At 39.7% G+C, this 19,070-nt stretch overlaps 1 protein-coding gene across 2 annotated transcripts in view; it reads left to right on the forward strand.

The window, feature by feature from the left end:
- B3GLCT (beta 3-glucosyltransferase) overlaps positions 1-19,070 on the forward strand; it is a 116,723-nt gene that overhangs the window by 88,325 nt on the left and 9,328 nt on the right. The window contains exons 13-14 of one of the 2 annotated variants that reach the window (XM_044249546.1): positions 5,684-5,803; positions 14,007-14,151. In XM_044249546.1, coding sequence (XP_044105481.1) covers positions 5,684-5,803; positions 14,007-14,151 — 265 coding nt within the window. The remainder of the gene's footprint in view (positions 1-5,683; positions 5,804-14,006; positions 14,152-19,070) is intronic. The other variant, XM_044249547.1, reaches the window with a different exon arrangement.

Raw genomic sequence — 19,070 nt, forward strand, 5'->3', positions numbered from 1 at the left:
TTTTTTTTTTGAAGATTTTATTTATTTATTTGACAGAGAGAGACCACAAGTAGGCAGAGAGGCAGGCAGAGAGAGAGAGAGAGAGAGGAGGAAGCAGGCTCCCTGCCGAGCAGAGAGCCCGATGTGGGACTCGATCCCAGGACCCTGAGATCATGACCTGAGCCGAAGGCAGCGGCTTAACCCACTGAGCCACCCAGGCGCCCCTGTATTTGACTTTTTAAGAAAATTACTACATTAATGTTAAAGTTTTTGAAATTCTTTACTTTTCCTGTTCTTAGGAGATACACATTGATGTATTTAGGAGAAATAGGCATAACATGTGAGGCTTACTCCCAAATATTTTAGAAAAGAGAAAATATATGTGTATAACTCATACACACACATGCACATTTACACACACATATATATATACACAGATACATGAATATATGAATATGAATATCTGTCTAGAGAGATTGAGAGAGAATGATAAAGCAAATAGGGTAAAGTTAACAACTGGTAAATATGGGTAAAGGATATAGGAGAGTACTTCCCATTGTACTACTCTTGGAATTTTTCTATAATCTTGAAACTATTTCCAAATAAAATGTTAAAAAATTAAAGCCATAGGTTGGAGTAGAATTTCATCTGGATTTTAAAAAATCAGTATTCTGACAAAATGAAGGGTAAAAAATCATATAACCATCTCAATAGATGTATAAAAAGCATTTGACAAGATTCCATTCATGATAAAAACTCTCAACAAAAGAGGTATGTTTCTTCTAAACCCAAACATAATAAAGGCCGTATGTTAAAAACCCACAACTAAGATCATCCTCAATGGGAAAAATTGAGAGCTTTTCCCCTAAGATCAGAAATAAGACAACGATGTCCACTCTCCCTAATTTTATTCAACATAGTACTAGAAGTCCTAGCCATAGCAGTCAGACAAGAAATAAGAGACATCCACATTGGTAAAGAAGTTCAACTCTCAGTCTTTTAGATGACATGATAGAGATAGAAAACCTTAAAGATTCCACCAAAAAACTAATAGAATAAATGAATTCACTAAAGTTGCAAGATTCAAAATTAATACCCCGAAATCAGTAGTGTTTCTGTACACTCACAAAAAAAGTCACAGAAAGAGAAATTAAAAACACCCCATTTACAATTTTACCAAAGAGGTGAAAGACTTGTACTCTGAAAACTATAAAACACTGTTGAAAGAAATTGAAGGTGACACAAACAAATGGAAAGATACTCCATCCTCTTGGGTCGGAAGAATATTGTCAAAATGTCCTAATACCCAAAGAAGTCTACAGATTCAGTACAATCCATATCAAAATATCAATAGCATTTTTCTTAAAATTAGAATAATCCTAAAAGTTGTAGGGAACAACAGAATACCCCAAATAGCCAAGACATTGCTGATAAAAAAGAATAAACCTGGAGGTATTACAATCCCAGATTTCAAGATACACTAAAAAACTGTAGTATTCGAAACCATATGGTATTGGCAATAAAGACAGATGCATAGATTAGTGGAACAGGGTAGAGACCCCAGAAATAAGCCCACATTATTACAGTCAGTCTATGAAAATGGAGGAGAGAATATACAGTGGGCAAAAGTCACTGTTTTCAATAAATGGTGCTGGGAAAACTAGACAGCAACATGTAAAACAAGGAAAGTGGACTATTTTCTAACACCATGCACACAAATTCAAAATGTATTAAAGACCCAAATATGAAACCTGAAACCATAAAAATCCGAGCAGAGAGCTTGAGCAATAATTTCTCTGACATTGGCCATAGCAATATTTTTCTAGGTATGTCTCCTAAGACGAAAGCAAAAGCAGAAATTACCTATTGGGACTGCATCAAAATGAAAGGAAACATATACAGCCAAGGAAACCATCAACGAAGCAAAAAGACAACCCACTGAATGGGAGAAGATATTTGCAAATGATCTGTCCAATAAGGGGTTAATATCCAAAATATGTAATGAAGTCCTACTACACCAAAAAAACAATCCGATTAAAAAATAGAGCACCGGATTAAAAAAAAAAAAAAAAAAGCACATTTCTCCAAAGAAGACAAACCAGATGGCCAACAGACACATAAAAAATGCTCCCTATCAGTAATTTTGGGGGAAGCGCAAAAATCAAAACCACAGGAGGTATCACCTCATACCTGTCCGAATGGCAAAAGTCAAATTCAAGAAACAACAAGTGTTGGCAAGTATATAGAGAAAAAGGAATCCTTTTGCGCTGCTAGTGCTAACACAAACTGGTGCAACCACTGTGGAAAACAGTATGAAGGTGCCTCAAAAAGTCAAAAATAGAGATACCATATGATCCAATAATTCCATTATTGGGTGATTACACAGGAAAAGGAAAGCACCAATTTGAAAAGATCTATGCACCCCTATGTTTACTGCAGCATTGTCTGCAGTAGCCAAGACATGGAAGGAGCCCAAGTGTGCATTGATAGATAAATTCCACACACACACGGTGGAATATTACTTGGCTATAAAAGAAAGAGCTTGCCATTTGTGACAACATGGATGGACCTGGAAGGTATTAAATGAAATAAGGTATTTGTCTTTCTTAGTCTGACTTATGATTCCACTAATAAACAGAATGTAAAATAAATAAAAGAATCAGACCTATAAATACAGAGAACTAATGATTGCCAGACAGAAGGGGAATGGGAAGTTGGGTAAAATATGTGAAGGGTAGCGGAGATACAGACCTCCAGTTATGGAGCGAGTGGGCCATGGGAGTAAAAAACAGAAGGCATACCATCCATGATACTGTAATAGCAATGTAATGGGACAGATAGTAGCAATACTTGTGGTGAGCGTAACCTTACAAACTTGTCAAATCACTATGTTGTACAGCTGAAACATAGGTAACATGTGTCCATTACACATACACAAATCAGTATTATGCTGTTAGAAAATCTATATGCAACACTAAGCTGTGTTATTATGATTTTGATAGCATGTAGTCTTACCTGCTGCCATACTGGTTTTTTTTTTTTTTTTTTTCTGTGCCTTAAAATTGCCCTAAATGGTAGCACATTGTTAAATAAAAGTTCCTTTCCCAGATGAATGGTCAATAGAAGTGGAGATTTAGCTGGGCTATTTGTGTAAGATGCAGCAGTGCGGATTGGAAAGGGGTCCTTCTCTTCACCTTGCGCATCTCCACTTTGACTTCTTAATATCCTACCTATCCCCCAAAGGAGGAAAAATGAAATTCTAGAGCACCAGTCTTCTTGGTGATTTGTGATTAATAAGTTAGAGAAATACTGGATATATCCACGTCTTGGACATGCATGATGCTCACCAGGCTTGAGAAACATTGAAATTTATTTAGCCAATTAAAAAAAATTAATCCAAAATTGACCACGGAACAACTCTTTTTAGGAAACGCTGATTAATGTCATGAGAGAACTGGGGATTTGGTGGAGTTGGACCTGGTCAGCTCTAGTTTAGAACACAGTGGAAGGACTTTATAAGGTATCTGTAAGTGGTGCAATTTCAGACAAGGAAAAGCTAGCCCTTCTCAACATCAACCTTGGTCTCACCTTCCAGTCACAGCCTTGGTAATATAACCATTGTTTCCAGTGTCCTGTTAAAAGAACATTTTCTTCCAGTGGTGTCCTGCTACAAGACCACATTCTTATTGAACTTACACAAATAACTATAATTGATTTCCCATTTTGTTGTTGCCACAAGCCCCAGCCAAACCCTTCTGGATGTGAAGTTACATTCAATTCACAACTCACATTTGGCATTAATATCCCTAAAGCCTGTACTCATCTTACTACTCTTTTTGCCTTTATTTCTCCCCCCAATTTTGAAGTGTTTCCATAGATAAGTGTGCATTCAGCCAGTGACTATTAGAGCTTGCTGAGTCTGTTGGTTGGTACAAGACCAATAAATGGTTAACTCCACCTGGGGCCTCTGGTTGCCCCCTATTACACACATGAGAGGGCAACACTGGTCTACCTCCTAGTCTCTGGGGGTAGTCTCTGGCCTACCTCCCTAGTCTCAGGGGTGGTATCCACCCCTGAAATTCTGCCATTAGCAGAGGGGCACTTGGCAACACCCCTGGCTTTTTAGAGCCTTCCTTCAAGGAAGTAAACTGCTTTCTCTTAGGCATTGCCTTCTAGAGGCTTAGCAAGACTGAAATGGGTTGTTTGTATTTTCTCTCAGGGTCCCAGATGATACTAGATCTTGCTACTATTGTTTACGAGCTCTTGATAGGCCCCCTTTCCACCATTTTATCATTGGGAGGATCCTTTATTTTTCCCTGTTTTTCAGTTATCTCCCTTTCGGTTTCATGTAAGTCTGCCGTTAAGGGGCTATTATAGCAGTCGGATGTTTAACCCCAGGGACAAGAAGGGATACTGAAGTCTCATACCTAGTCTGTGGGGCTGACCGTGAGATATGGAAATTCATACAAGAGGAAAGTAATTTTTCATTTGGGCCACCAAAATGCTGGGTGGAAATGGCACGTTTCATCCCCAGTTCTTCCATAGAGGTCAGGTGCAACGGAGGGAACGGCCTCCTTGTTAAGCCAGGTTTTCTTAATGCTAGCATTTACCCAATCAGATTAGTTAAGTGCCTGCAGCTCTCACTATGCCTGCAGTGTATAATCTTTGTCACAAGGCAGGCTGAGCAGCGGCTTAGGCCATTTCTGATGTCTCAAATCTACTTACCACTATACGATGTTCTCCAGTATCCTACAGTCCGAACACCCACCGTTTCAGATAGGTGTTTTTAGGGCATCCCTGTCCTCACACACTGGTCTGAAATGTGCAGAAGTCCAGGCCAAGTCTGCCCATAGGGTGGTAGCTAAACCGCTTGGGGTTTCCTTCACATACAATGGGCTTCCCCCGGCCTATCCCCTTCACCCATGGCTTGTTTGATTTTCAGTATCCTTCCCACAACACCAAGCGTTAGAAGGTGGAGGAGGGTCAGTCATGTATCCTCCAGACTGAGAAGGCACTTTAATATTGAAAATGGAAGAAGCCACTCCATCCTGTTCACACGGTTTTACTCAGGACAGCTTACCGTGGGTTGGTTGGCCGGTCGGTAGGTAGGTGGGTGAGTGTTTGGGTCGTTTGGTGGGGACGGCCATATGCAGCAATTCTCTGCTAATATCCAGACCGTAATCCCCAGCTTTTATGGCACGAGAGGCGTGGTCCCATCACAGGATAGTTATCTAAAGTGGTGCCACCTGTGCCCTACAGGTGAGACCAAGATGGAGGCCGAAGATGGAGTCAGTGTTGTCAGCACTCCCACACCAAGTACACCTGAAAAGACGTTACAGTTGGTTCACACTGAGAAACAGGACTGGTAGAAGTGAGCTAAGCGGTCCGTCATTATTGCTGCCCCCTCACTCAAACTAGGCAGCCATGTTCTGGCAGTGGCTTATTAAAACTGGGGATCCCCTTGTTTTTTAGTTTCTCTCCTGTTGCCAGGCACAAACAGAGTCCATCGACTTTTTTTACTCTTTTTGAAAAAATGTGTTTCTTCTGTAAATCACTGAATTTCATCTCTAAATGATTTCATAGTGTTATTATAATTATACACATATACATATAATTCTGTAGTATGACCAGTGGGATGTAAGAATCATAAACTCTACCATGAACACACTTCGGAGTTAAGTCATTATTCTCTTTGGAATTTCAGCATCTCCAGGCTCCGACACTTGCTTAGCTGTTACGACTCCAGCGAACCGGTGTTTCTGGGAGAGCGGTATGGTTATGGCCTGGGCACTGGCGGCTACAGCTACATCACGGGAGGAGGAGGGTAACTATGAGCATAGCTTTCTGCACGTACTTTCAGCATGAACTTCTCTTTCTACCATACAGGGCTTGGTCTGTGGCGGTGGTCCTGATACCAGCATGCTCTGTATATGTTTCTGTTATAGGACAGTGAATATTAAATTTGTGAACTATGAAAAGAACCCATACTAAAGACTATTTTACTCCATGAAGAAATATAAATGGTTGTCAAGGTTCTTGGTAGAGACCAAGGTACTTGGTTCCTATAGGAATGATTATTTCTAGGTAGCCAATTAGTTTTGATTGTTTAAATGAAAAAAGAAATTTGGATATAGATTTTATGGTCAGAAAAATAAGTCATTAGACTTTTAAATTACCTGGTGGTAATAAATCACATTTCAGAAAAGAGTTTGACCTTAAGCAATTAAGTGCTATTTGTGTAGGATTGATAGGTTTTAAATAACAGTGAAAAGTCAATATTTTTAAATGAGCATTTGCCTAATCTCTTGTGGGGAAGATTTTGATTTGATTTATATGGGTAAATCAATTGAGCAATTAGTCTTTCTATTATTTCTGTAGTCTTTGCTATTGGGGTATGTAGGGAGGATCTCAGTATCAACTATAGTGATTTAAAGTCATTCAACAGGTATTTGCTGAATATCCACCATGTGCTGAGCCACATTCTTGGCACTGGTTTCTAAACCTCTGAAGGGTCAGGACTTTATATTCTTACTTTGCAATCCCTTAGATCAGAATGGTTCCTACTGCGGGACCTCCAGAATCACATTCCAGGGGTTCTGGTGTGGTCTAGCTGATTCAGTGGTTAATAGAACATGGCTATGACTCTGCAAAACAATATGAAGTTTCCTCAAAAAGTTGAAAATAGAGCTACCCTACAACGCAGCAATCACACTACTGGGTATTTACCCTAAAGATACAAATATAGTGATCCGAAGGGGCACATCACCCGAATGTTTATAGCAGCAATGCCCACAATAGCCAAACTATGGACAAAGCCCAGCTGTTCATCAACAGATGAATGGATAAAGAAGATGTGTGCATCAACAGATGAATGGATAAAGAAGAAGATATATGCAATGGAATACTATGTAGCCATCAAAAATACTATGCAGCCATCAAAAAATGGCAAAAGAAATCTTGCCATTTGCAACAACATTGGTGGAGCTAGATGATATCATGCTAAGTGAAATAAGTCAATCAGAGAAAGACAGTTACCATATGATCTCACTGATGTGAGGAATTTGAGAAAAAGACAGAAGATCATAGGGGAAGGGAGGGAAAAAATGAAATAAGATGAAACCAGAGAGGGAGACAAACCGTAAGAGACTCTTAATCTTGGGAAACAAACTGAGGGTTGCTGGAGAGGAGGAGGGGTGGGAGGAATGGGGTGGCTGGGTGATGGATGTTGGGGAGAATATGTGCTATGGTGAAAAAATAATAATAAAAAAATAGAACATGGCTATGGACGTGGCTCTTTCATAGAGATACCCAAGCCTAGACAGGCATACTGATCTTTGTTGAGCAGTGACGTGCCTCTACCTGAGGTCATTAGCATCAGGAGATGCGGGTGCAGGTAGGCCTTCGAAAATACACTAAAGGGAAGGCCAAGGAGTATTGATCTCTTCTTAAAAAAAAAAAAAAAAAGCTCAAGCTATGTGCAGCCTTATGGTAATGCATTTAGTTTTTAGTGGGTGAGGTACTGGGGCTGGTTAAGGATCAGGGCATGGTATCTGTTGAGTACGAACTTCCTACCTTTGAAAGGGTCCTGTTATTTGAATATAGCTACATAGGTGTTAATATACTTTTAACACAAAAGTGACTTCTTGTCAAGAAAACTATTTTCTTGTCTTCCTTGCCTGTTGGATTTCACTGTTGTTTCTGAGACAGACTGGCCCTTGAAGCCTGAAATGGCACTTGACCTCACCCAGCCAGCATTGCCTTTCATCACTCCAGGTGGTTGCTCATTCACTCCATGAGCCTAGTGGGTGTGGGCATGGTGGGGCAGGGGGGGATGCAAACAAAAGCCACAGTTCCTTTCTTATGGGAGCTCACAGGCTAGTGCCAGATCGGCAGATGCATTGCATGAGTGTCACTGCTCCCATTCCCAGGCCCATGGTGGTCACTGTAAGCACTGAGATAGCACCTTTAACCTCTTATATGTTCAACTTCTATCTTGCTCCTATGGACTTCCCACCACCTCCAGCTTTCCCATCTTAATACTCCTTCCTGCTACCCTCCCTCATCTCCCCTTCCATTCATCTTCAGAATCCATGATTCATGATCTCTTCTTCCCCAGCCCCCACTTCCATCTGACCCCCATGCTTGGCCTTCAACCTAGACCACCTTGCTGAGGAAGTCTGTGGCTGTGTCTATATAGTCATGTCCAGTGGCTAATTCCAAACTTTCTCTTGTTTAACCTCTTGGTTCCTTTGACAAAGGTGATTAGTCACTCCTTAAAGTGCTCCTTCCTCTTGCTTTCCAGAACAGTGTCCTATCCTTGTGTGTTCCTGCCTTTCTGATCATTCCTTCTTGGGTCCTTTTTCCTCTTCTTTAAATGACTATGTTTTCCCGGCATCTTTTCTGGTATTCCTTCTGTTCTCACTCTGTATTCTCCTCTGTGATCTTATCCACCCCTATGACTGTGCTGAAGGCACCCAAACCTCTATCCCCTGCTACACCTCCCTCCTGACTCAGATTCCTACCTCTACCTGCCAGAGGCCCTGTCCACTGGTGTGATTCAAGGACCTGAGACCCAGCACTGCCACCCCGACCTCATCCTCTGACTCTAGCCCCTGCTTTAGTGTTTTTCCAGTAGTCTTGCCTCAGGTAACACATGGAATTTCGAGTTCTACCCCAGAGACTTGTGAGTCTGTTTTACCCTTTCTTCCTCATTCCCCAGGACGTTTCAGTCAACCCAGTCAGTTTTGCCTCCTAAGTACCACTTATGTCTCCACCTCCCCCGGACTAGTTGAGGTCACCCCACCTCTTATATGTGTGCTCCTGCCACAGCTCATCTTCTCTGCTCCTTGCTGTCGACCATACTGTAGCCAGAGAGGTCTTTCTACACTCACGTCTGATCCTGTGGCCCTCCTGCTCAGAGACCTTCCCTCACTTCCATTGCTTTTGTTCTTCCCCAAGACTATGAACTCTTTCCTACTGTTGGCATCTAAGATAGCCTTCTGGATTCCTATTGAAATCATTCTGGCCTGGGATTAGCCTCATTTTAATCACTGCTTGTTTGCTGGGTCCACGGCCTTGGGGCTAATGCCTCTATCTGGTCTTTTCTCCTCCCTCCTGCCCTCTGACCTAGCTTTTCCCTGAAAACTGCCATAACTTGCTACCCACCTGGGAAGGATTCCTCTCTCTAGAAATCAGTTCATCTGGTTTTCATATCATTGATATCTTCAAAAATTCCATTGGTTAATGTGATTTAAACTTTTTTTTTTTTTGCATTGCCATGGGAAGTAAAAATCTTTTGCATTCCTTTATAACCTCCTGTTTTAGAATAAAGTCCAAATTCCTCATCAAGACTTATCAGGCCTTACACTGTTGGTGGGAATGCAAGTTGCTGCCGCCACTCTGAAAAACAGTATGGAGGTTCTTCAAAAAGTTGAAAATAGAGTTACCCTACAACCCAGCAATCACACTACTGGGTATTTACTCCAAAGATACAAAAGTAGTGATCTAAAGGGGCATGTGCACCCAAATGTTTACAGCAGCTGTGTCCACAATAGCCAAACTATGGAAAGAACCTAGATGTCCCTCAACAGATGAATGGATAAAGAAGATGTGGTATATATATATAATGGAATACTATGCAGCCATCAAAAGAAATGAAATCTTGCCATTTGCAACAACATGGATGGAACTAGAAGGTATCATGCTGAGCGAAATAAGTCAGTCAGAAAAAGACAATTACTGTATGATTTCTCTGATATGAGGAATTTGAGAGACAGGTCAGAGGATTGTGGGGGAAGGGGAGGGAAAAAATGAAACAAGATGGGATGGGGGAGGGAGACAAACTTTAAGACAATCTTAATTTTAGGAAACAAACTGAGGGTTGCTGGGGAGTGGGGGGAGAGGGATAGGGTGTCTGGGTTATGGACATTGGGGAGGGTATATGCTATGGTAGTGCTGTGAATTGTGTAAGCCTGATGATTCATAGGCCTGGAGCAAATAATACATTATATGTTTAAAAAAAAAAAAAAGACTTACCGGACCTCTGATGACCTTGGCAGATGCTCTTTTATTTTTCTAGCCTTGTTCACCTGCACCCTCATCTTATTTCAGTTCCTCAGAGGCATTTCTTCTTTCCTCTTCCCTAAGATTGGCATCTGCCGGTCTCTGTATAGCACTGTGTCCCCTCCCCAATTTTCTTTGTCACCCAGTTCATCCTTCTCATTTTTTTGGACACAATATAGCTATTATTTATTCCTGAAAGCTTTTGGCCTAGTCTGGCCTTTCAAGTCTGGGTTTGATGCCTTTCAAATGTACTTTAGTAGCATATTATGCAAACCATTATCATTTAATTGCCTATTTACCTTTCTGTTTTCTACCTAAATTATGAATTATTTGAAGGCAACACCTGTGTCTCATTTCTCATTATATCCTCACTTGCTAGCATAGGGACTCTTTTTTTTTTTTAACCAGGTACAATGAATAAATGAATAAACAAATGCATGAACACTGAACATTGATTGGTCTTTGTATAACTAATTACTGGTGTAATATTCTGTTTTTAATAGCACTTTTACAAATATGCAAAAACATTTATCACAAGATTGTCTCATATCAACCTTTGAAGAAAGCTGCAGACATCATGTTAAATGATTTCTCAGTAGACTTTTCTGATGATCTAGCTTAAGAACCAGCATGACTTTTTTTGTAAACAGCAAGTCAGGATCAATTAATGGCTTATAAAACCAATGAATGGATCATGACCATCATTTAAAAATAATGAACTATAAAATGGAATAGAATAAAATAGAAATATCATAGTGTATCACATGTAGTAGGGGTGTATGTTTCATGAAATTTTCAGTTTTATATACACACAACACATACAAATGGTTGTAGTATGAAATGTGTTTCTTGTGTTCTTGCTGTGGTTTACAGTCAAGTTAAGTTTTTGTGAATCCTTGCCTTCAACCATCTCCCTTCTGCCCCACGAAGCAGAGCTGAATCAGGAGTGTAGACTCCACAGTGATTTATGTGTAGGTATTCCATATTGTTTGGAAAATGAGACCTTTGTAGGATTTGAATGCAGGTACCTGGCGTTCATTTCATTGCTTACTCCTTGAATGTTCAGGTTTCTGCAGACAGTTTATTCGATAACCACTTTCCTTTTTGAAATACTTACCTATGTCTGACTAGGAAGCTATGATCAGGATGTCCTCATATTCTTTGGCAGCCTCCTCAAAAGGGCTGAGGACAGTGTTACCTGGAGACAGTCCTGACCCGTTTATCTGCTGGAAGACCCGGAGAGGCAGGCACGTCTCTGATGCCCTTCACCTTCTGTATGTGCTCTTCCTCTGCACATGTGGATTTGGGCAAGCCCCTGCTTCCCATTTCAGCTTTTCTTCTGCTTAAAATTAGAGTGTGTATATTAAAAGAAATCACATTATTGGGCTTATAGCCTCTCAACATCTTTTTAATATTTAAAAGTTGGGCAGAGCAGACATACCATGATATGTCTGGTACTTTTCCATTTTGGGGGACAACTTCATTTTTAAATAACCTATCAGCATACTAATAAGCACATCTTATTAAAGGCTCGTGTGTACTTAGTTTGTTTGAATAATTAATGTACGACTGTTCTGTGTGAGTAGGGAAAAAATAGGAAAAAAATTACTAATAAAGATTTTATGCTTACCTTTTATCTTCCTGTAAAGTTAACTTTTCAGAGAGCGGGCCAGGATAAAACTGGGCCTTCCCTTTCTTTCTTATTCTTTTAGATGCTGACAAAAGAAAAAATAAAGTGTTTTACTAAAATCAGGCTTAAGATAAAGATGATGAGATCTCTGATTGGAATACAAGTACAGTTGGCTCTTGAACAACATGGGTTTGAACTGGGCAGTTTCACTTATATGCAGATTTTTTTCCCATAAATACAGTATAGTACTGTAAATGTATTTTCTTTTCCTTATAATTTTCTTCATAACATTTTCTTTTCCATAGCTTACTTTATTGTAAGAATACAGTTTATAATATATATAACATACAATGTATTAATCGACTATTTATCTTACCTAAGTAAGGCCAATAGTAGACTATCAGTGTAACTTCTAGGGGATTCAAAAGTCGGATCAGATTTTAAACTGCACATGGGGCTGGCCCCTCAATGCAGCATTGTTCAAGGTCAACTGCATTATACTTACTTGGAAAATTCCCCTTAATGTGGCCTTGGATAGATGTTTAAGGGTCTGTCTCTGGCAGGTGCATATCCCCTTACGTAGGCTCTCTTCCTGGGATCAGGTAGATGAATGGGGGTTTGACCCATACGAAGGTGCTATCCCAGTCCCTTATGGGCCCTAGACTCGGAGAGAAAGAGAATTTCTGGTGCGTTTTCAAACATGGAGTTTTCCTTTTGGTAGAGTTCACAAGAACTCTGTTTCTTCCTCAGGTACGGTCCTATTTTCTTGTATCAACTTAAACAGCTGCTTTCCCCTCTTGTCTGGTCTTGTTTCACCGTGTCCTCCGACATGTTGGCCAGGGCAGGGAGAGGCCCTCCCTGTGTGGTTGCGTCACCAGCGCGTGGTCACTGAACCCAGTTAAAGCGAGTTAAACCCCCAGCTGAGTATGTAATCAATATTTCGCATGAGGGATTGTCTTCAAGGTCTTTATCCTTTTTTCCTTCCCACTAGACTGATTCATAGAACTCCTTCCCCTCCCCCTGGAAGAACATCTTGGTAAGGGCAGCTTTATTCTCACTTCTTTGATGCATCAAATTCTGCTGAGTACTTACTGTGCACAATTCCCTGCATTTGGCTGTGGGAATATGAGGACAAATTATAGACAGTTTTGCCTTCAAGGAAATTGTCGCTTACTGGGAATGGATTTGTGAACCATATTAGTCCCTTCAGCCCTGTCAGCTATTGGATTATTCATACTATGAGAAGAGCCATTACTACTGTAGGGCCAGAATAGTCCTGTATTTTAGGACCAATCTGTATTTCAAAAAGAACTTGGTGCCGAAGTGTTGGGAAGGGCCAGAGGAATAAAACGGTGCCAGGGGTTCTACTGAGAACTCAGTAATTATAGAAAGCTGCTACAGCCCTGAAGCCTGGAAGAACAGAGCAAAGGCTGTGTTCTGGAGCCTGTACATGCGGATTGCTTTAGCTGCTTCTGCTTTTGGGTCTCAACACTGTGTCTGAGCCAGTCCTCGCACTGGCTCCCCACGGCCACTGTGGTCCTGTTGCCAACATTCTGCTGCCCCAGAGTTGTCCCCCATCGCCTGCCTCACCACGGAGACTGCCGGAGCCAGAAGTGGATGGCCTCCTCCAGTATTATGCCCCTCATTGTCAGAATGAAGCTGGGTTATTAGCTGGCAAGGGAGTCTGGAAAATATTATTTTATAGTTTCCAGCCTCCTGCAGATCCAAGGAGGGCACAGAATGGCAAGATTGGGCATGAGTCCCAGCAGAAAGTACCCAGCATACCGGGTCAAGTAGCATCATAGCTCTATTTGAGGCAGCTCAGTGTCTCTCTCTCACTTTCCCTCTCTCGTTTCTCTTTCTCAAAATCACCTTAAGGCAACTTTCATAGCCTGGAGTCACTTGGACAATGCCTGGTTGTTTCATTTAGATTTGATCTCACTGTCAGTCATCACCTATATTAATGGGCCCATCTACTTTCTGGGAATGTTGGTGGATTTTGTTATTGACCTCATTAAGAGTGCTAAAACTGAAGAACTATTCTAATTTTCCATTGACACATTAGGAAAAGAACATTATAGAATATTCATTTGTGAAAAATATATAAGGAAATAAAATTGCCTGTTAGATATGTACAGGTGTCTTCAAAGCAAATTTTCCTTTCATCAAAAGCACAAAACATTTCCTCCACAATAACTATTAAACATAAAACACTGCTGATGTCAACATCTTTATCAAGAATGTGGCCTCTGAACTCTATTTCTTTATTGAGATTAAAGGTCTGGAGGACTTGCTGCTCTAACCCTTTTCTCTGTCTGCTCTGGCTTCCCACTAGAATGGTCTTCAGCAGAGAAGCAATCAGGAGACTTCTCGCCAGTAAATGTCGCTGCTACAGCCATGACGCCCCCGACGATATGGTCCTAGGGATGTGCTTTAGTGGGTTGGGAATCCCTGTGACACACAGCCCTCTCTTCCATCAGGTGAGAACAATGTTTCTATACTTACCTCAGAGGGAGAGAGGGGGATTTTCTTCTCACTTAAAGATCCTACTTCATTCCCTTCATATGTTCTTCTGGAAACCATATTAAGAACTATGTGGACAGGCCCCAGAGGGACATCCTTAACAGACCTCTTTGTCCAGAGGGTTGATGCTGTACCATATCCAGCAGGAAGACAGAAGGCAGAAACCTCTGGAAAACAAAATCTTGTTTGATCATTGTCCTTGAATATAGGACCAGGGAAAATCTGCTCTCCGCCCCCTCCCTATTTTTGAGTTAAAAAATAGATCGCATTTTGAAATTATTAAGTGCTATATAGAAGTATATAGGAATGACCTAATATTTCCTGCTGTATATATGCCAAGTGTATGTAATTCTGTACTGTCCTAGGTTTTTACACTGTCCATTGGTTACCTTTTTATTGGGCTTACTCCTCTTTGGTTGCTATTAAACTTAAGTGGCTAAACACTATTAAGCTTCAGTTTAGTATCTCAATAAGCATATAATCTGGGGGTTGTTGTTGTCTCAGATGATGTTTACCAGGGATGGTTGGTGCTCCAGACCATCATACTGTGGTCTGGAGAAGGGAATCCTCCACATTCTTTTTGGTAGTTTTTAAGAATTAGGTCAGTGAATGTTCTGATGTTGTAAGAATAAATATGTTGTCAAATTTAGTAACCAGTAGCAAATGCTATCATGGCAATAAAGAAAATTGAACATGACAGAAATAGCACTGTAGGAAATAACTTGAACAAGGCAAAGAAAGTGTTTGCATTATCAAGAAAGGCAGAATCCATTTCTGCATCTTGAGGACCATAAGGGAGAATAAAAACAGATTTTCATAATAAGAAATGTATGAGAAACCTCTTTCTTGGTACCAGTCAGGAGTACTTAACCATCTTTGAAAACCTTGGGAGGTCCCACCCATCTTAAGTCTATGTGTTGTGTTACAGGATGACTTAGAGAAGCAAGTTATTATCTCTTGCTCTCTTTCTTGCTCTATCTCATAGAGTTTCACTTCTAGGAAAGGAAGGGTAATTAAAACTGTTGGTGTATAAGGGGAATGATTTATTATTGTTAATAATGCAGCATTAGATTTTTATAGCAGCCTTTTTCACTAAGGCAAGAATATGCTAGTAAAGAAAATGATAAAAAAAAGAAAGAAGGAAAATATACTTTAAGCAAAAATCCTTTGAAGAGAATTTTAAAATGAAAAAATAATACCGTAATTTCATAGACTTTAAAGCTCTTGATTTCCCTAATTCACATAATAAATTTTAAATCTTTCCAAAATTGTAAAATATGCTTAAAGCGTATCCTCCCTTATAGATACCACTATATATCTTCTAATTCTTAAGCCTCTTTTAGAGAGTTTATGATGCTTTACAAATTATTTCCCATTTATAATGCTTGAACAGTGCTCCAAACAGTGTATTTGTTCATACTGAGAAACACATATAAGGCAAAGAGATACAAATCCAAGATCCCTGAAGAGTTAGAGAAAGAGTAGGCTTTTGGAAACGGTCTCAGATACAAAATTGCCTGGGCCATTTTTCTTCTTTTTAGTCAGGGGAGGTAATTGTGAAATCATAGGCTTAGAAGGGGGCTTCAAGGAATGTCTAGTATATATTTTTATTAAAAACAAAGGATTTGGAGCATATGGTTTCCTGTTCTTTCAAAATTATATGCTACCAGTGGGTATGGCAGCATGCAATGGCCAATGAATCCTCTGCATAAAATTGTTAAAATACTCATTTCAGGACTCTGGAAATAAACCAAAAGCACTAAGAAGCATTTATTCCTGAAAAACTGCTAATTGAGAAGAGTATGAGGTCTTCTGAGGCCTTTCTGTCTGAAGTCTCTCCCCACCCACCCCACCCAAGCTCCATCTCTCCAACCACCCCAGCTTGGTTGGAAAGAGCAACAACAGTTTAATCTGTATGGGCCTGGCTGGGGAAAATGGCAGCTTTGCTGTCGGCGGGGGGGTGGGGGGTTGGGGGTTGGGGGGTTGGGGACGGGGGGGGGCACTTGGTTTGAGTACAGAGAGATAAAAATCCTAAAATAGTCAAACTTGGTAAGAAACAAGTAAGAAAAACCTGCACATTTTTGGGCCTGAGGTGGCAGTCTCAGATATGGTAAAGGGTATCTTAGCCAGAAGTTTAATACTTTGTACCCTGGAAGTAAGAGAAATAACAGGGCTAGAAAAGCTCTCCACAATTCTCTGGCCTACTGGGAAACCATGCACATGGACACTGGATGAGCCTAGAAGAAAGTAAAATCCAAGGCATATTTGAGAACCTACTGAGTTTTTGAATGTGCTTTCCAGCCTATACATAGGTAGAAGCCTTAGGGGCTTGAGGTTTGAGCATCACCTCAGCCCATATGATAAGTTAACCACTAAGCTATTCAAGCACATTCAAGCTAGGGATGACCCCTAGCAATCTAAGCTATAAGATAAAAGTTAGAACTAAAAATTAAGTGGAGATATCAATAGCCATACACTGCAGTGAGAAAGATTCCACAATGTAAATCCAGGCAAATTACTTCTTAAAAAAGTAGTAAAATTGGGGCACCTAGGTGCTCAGTCGTTAGGCCTTTGCCTTCAGCTCGGGTTGTGATTCCAGGGTCCTGGGATCGAGTCCCACATAAGGCTCCCTGCTCAGCAGAGAGCCTGCTTCTCTCTCTCCCCCTCTCCCTACCGCTCTGCTTACTTGTGCTCTATCTCTAGCTCTCTGTCAAATAAATAAATAAAATATTTTTTAAAAGTAGTAAAATTAAACAGATTTGTTGTTACAATGCATCTTCAAAATAATCAACTTTCAACAAATTATCAAAGAGATGTACTGAGGGAAAAATGTGGGAACAGAAACCGACTCTGAGTGGGACCACATATTGGAGTTGATAGACAAAGACTTCAAGAAGCTAATAAAATCATAGCCACAGAATTAAAGGGTACCATGTTCATAGAACCAGAAGAAAATATGATTACAGTGATTCAACAAATAGGAAATCTTAATAAAAAATAGAAACTACAATAAAAAACAAATAAAAATTCTATAGTTGTAAAACCAAATAATTCAAATGAGCAGTTATGTGGGTGGGCTTAATAATAGATTTGAAATGGCAGAAGAAACAGTGAATTTGAAGGCAGATCAATAGTAATTACCCAGTCCAAAGAAGAGAGAGAAAAACGACTAAAGAATAATGAACAGAACTTTAAAATACTTTAAGCCATAAAGTATACCAATATACATTTAATGGGAGTCCTAAAAAGTGAGTGGAGAGAGAACAGGATAGAAAATGTTTTTCAAAGAAATAGGGTTGAAACCTCCCAAATGTGATGAAAAACATTAATGTATAGCTCTAAAAGGTTTGACAGCTCAAGTAGGGTAATCATGAAAAGAATTACATAGAGACATGTTATAGTCAAACTGCTGAAAGACAATGAAAAAGTGAAAGTCTTAAGAGCAACCTAATGAAAAGAGAAACAAAAAATATAGTTACTAGCTGATTTCTCATTATAAATAATAGAAGCCTGAAGGCAGAAGCAAAAAACAAAACGAACAAAACAAAAAAAACCCAATCAACTAATGATTCTGTATCTAATAAAGCTATCCTTCCAAAACAAAAGTGGAATAAAGATATCCATAGGTAAACAAAAAGTGAGAGAGATCTTTGCTAGTAGACCTCCCCTACAGGAAAACTAAAGGAAATCCTTTGGGATGAGTGAAAATGGCACATGGTAATTAGAATATATAGGAAGGAATGGAAGAATACTGGATAGGGTTAATATGGAGGAAAATATAAAAGACTGTGTATGTGTGTGTGTATACATATATGTATATATGTGCATATATATAATTAAAAGAAAAGCATGTATATAAACATACATATTTTCTCTCAATTTCTTTAGCAAATATAAGATTTTTAAAAAAGAGTTTTTAAATTTATTTGACAGAGTGAAACAGTGAGAGGGAACACAAGCAGGGGAGTGGGAGAAGGAGAAAAAGGCTTCCCCCCAAGCAGGGAGCCTGATGCACGGCTTGATTCCAGGACCATAGGATCATGACATGAGCCAAAGGCTGATGCTTAATGACTGAGCTACGCAGGTGCCCCTAAATATAAGATTGTTTAAAGCAATATTTATAATCCTATTATTGGATTTATAACATAGGTAAATGCAATATATATGATGATAATAGTGCAAACACAAGGAGAAGGAAATGAAGCTATATTGTAGCAATTGATTTTATTGGAATTAAGTCAGTATTAACCTACGTTAAAGATTCATACTGCAATCCTTGGAAAAATCTCTGAGATGATTTAAAATATATAGTTTAAAATATCAATAGAGGGATTAAATAAATATACACAAAAAGATTGTTTAACCAAAGAAGTCAATAAAGGAGAAACAGAAGGACAAAAACCATACATGCAGAAAATAAATGGCAAAATGATAAAAATACAGGTATATCAATTATTACATTAAATATGAATGGACTAAATTCCTGAGTCAAAAGGCAGATATTATGGGCACCAGGGTGGCTCAGTTGGTTAAGCAACTGCCTTTGGCTCAGGTCATGATCCCAGAGTACCAGGATTGAGTCCTGCATCAGGCTCCCAGCTCCATGGGGAGTCTGCTTCTCCCTCTGACCTTCTCCTCTCTCATGCTCTCTTTCACTGTCTCTCTCTCAAATAAATAGATAAAATCTTTAAAAAAAAAAAAAGGCAGATATTGTCAGATTGCTTAAAAATCAAGATTTGACTACATTGTCTATAACATTCAAGTACACTTTAGATTCATAGACACAAATAGGTTGAATGTAGAAGTACAGGAAAAGATGTACCCTGCAAACAGTTAATCATACAGAGTTTGAGTGACTATGTTAAACACAATACAC

Source organism: Neovison vison, chromosome 5, assembly GCF_020171115.1.
Source record: "Neovison vison isolate M4711 chromosome 5, ASM_NN_V1, whole genome shotgun sequence".
In the NCBI taxonomy this organism is placed as follows: Eukaryota; Metazoa; Chordata; class Mammalia; order Carnivora; family Mustelidae; genus Neogale; species Neogale vison.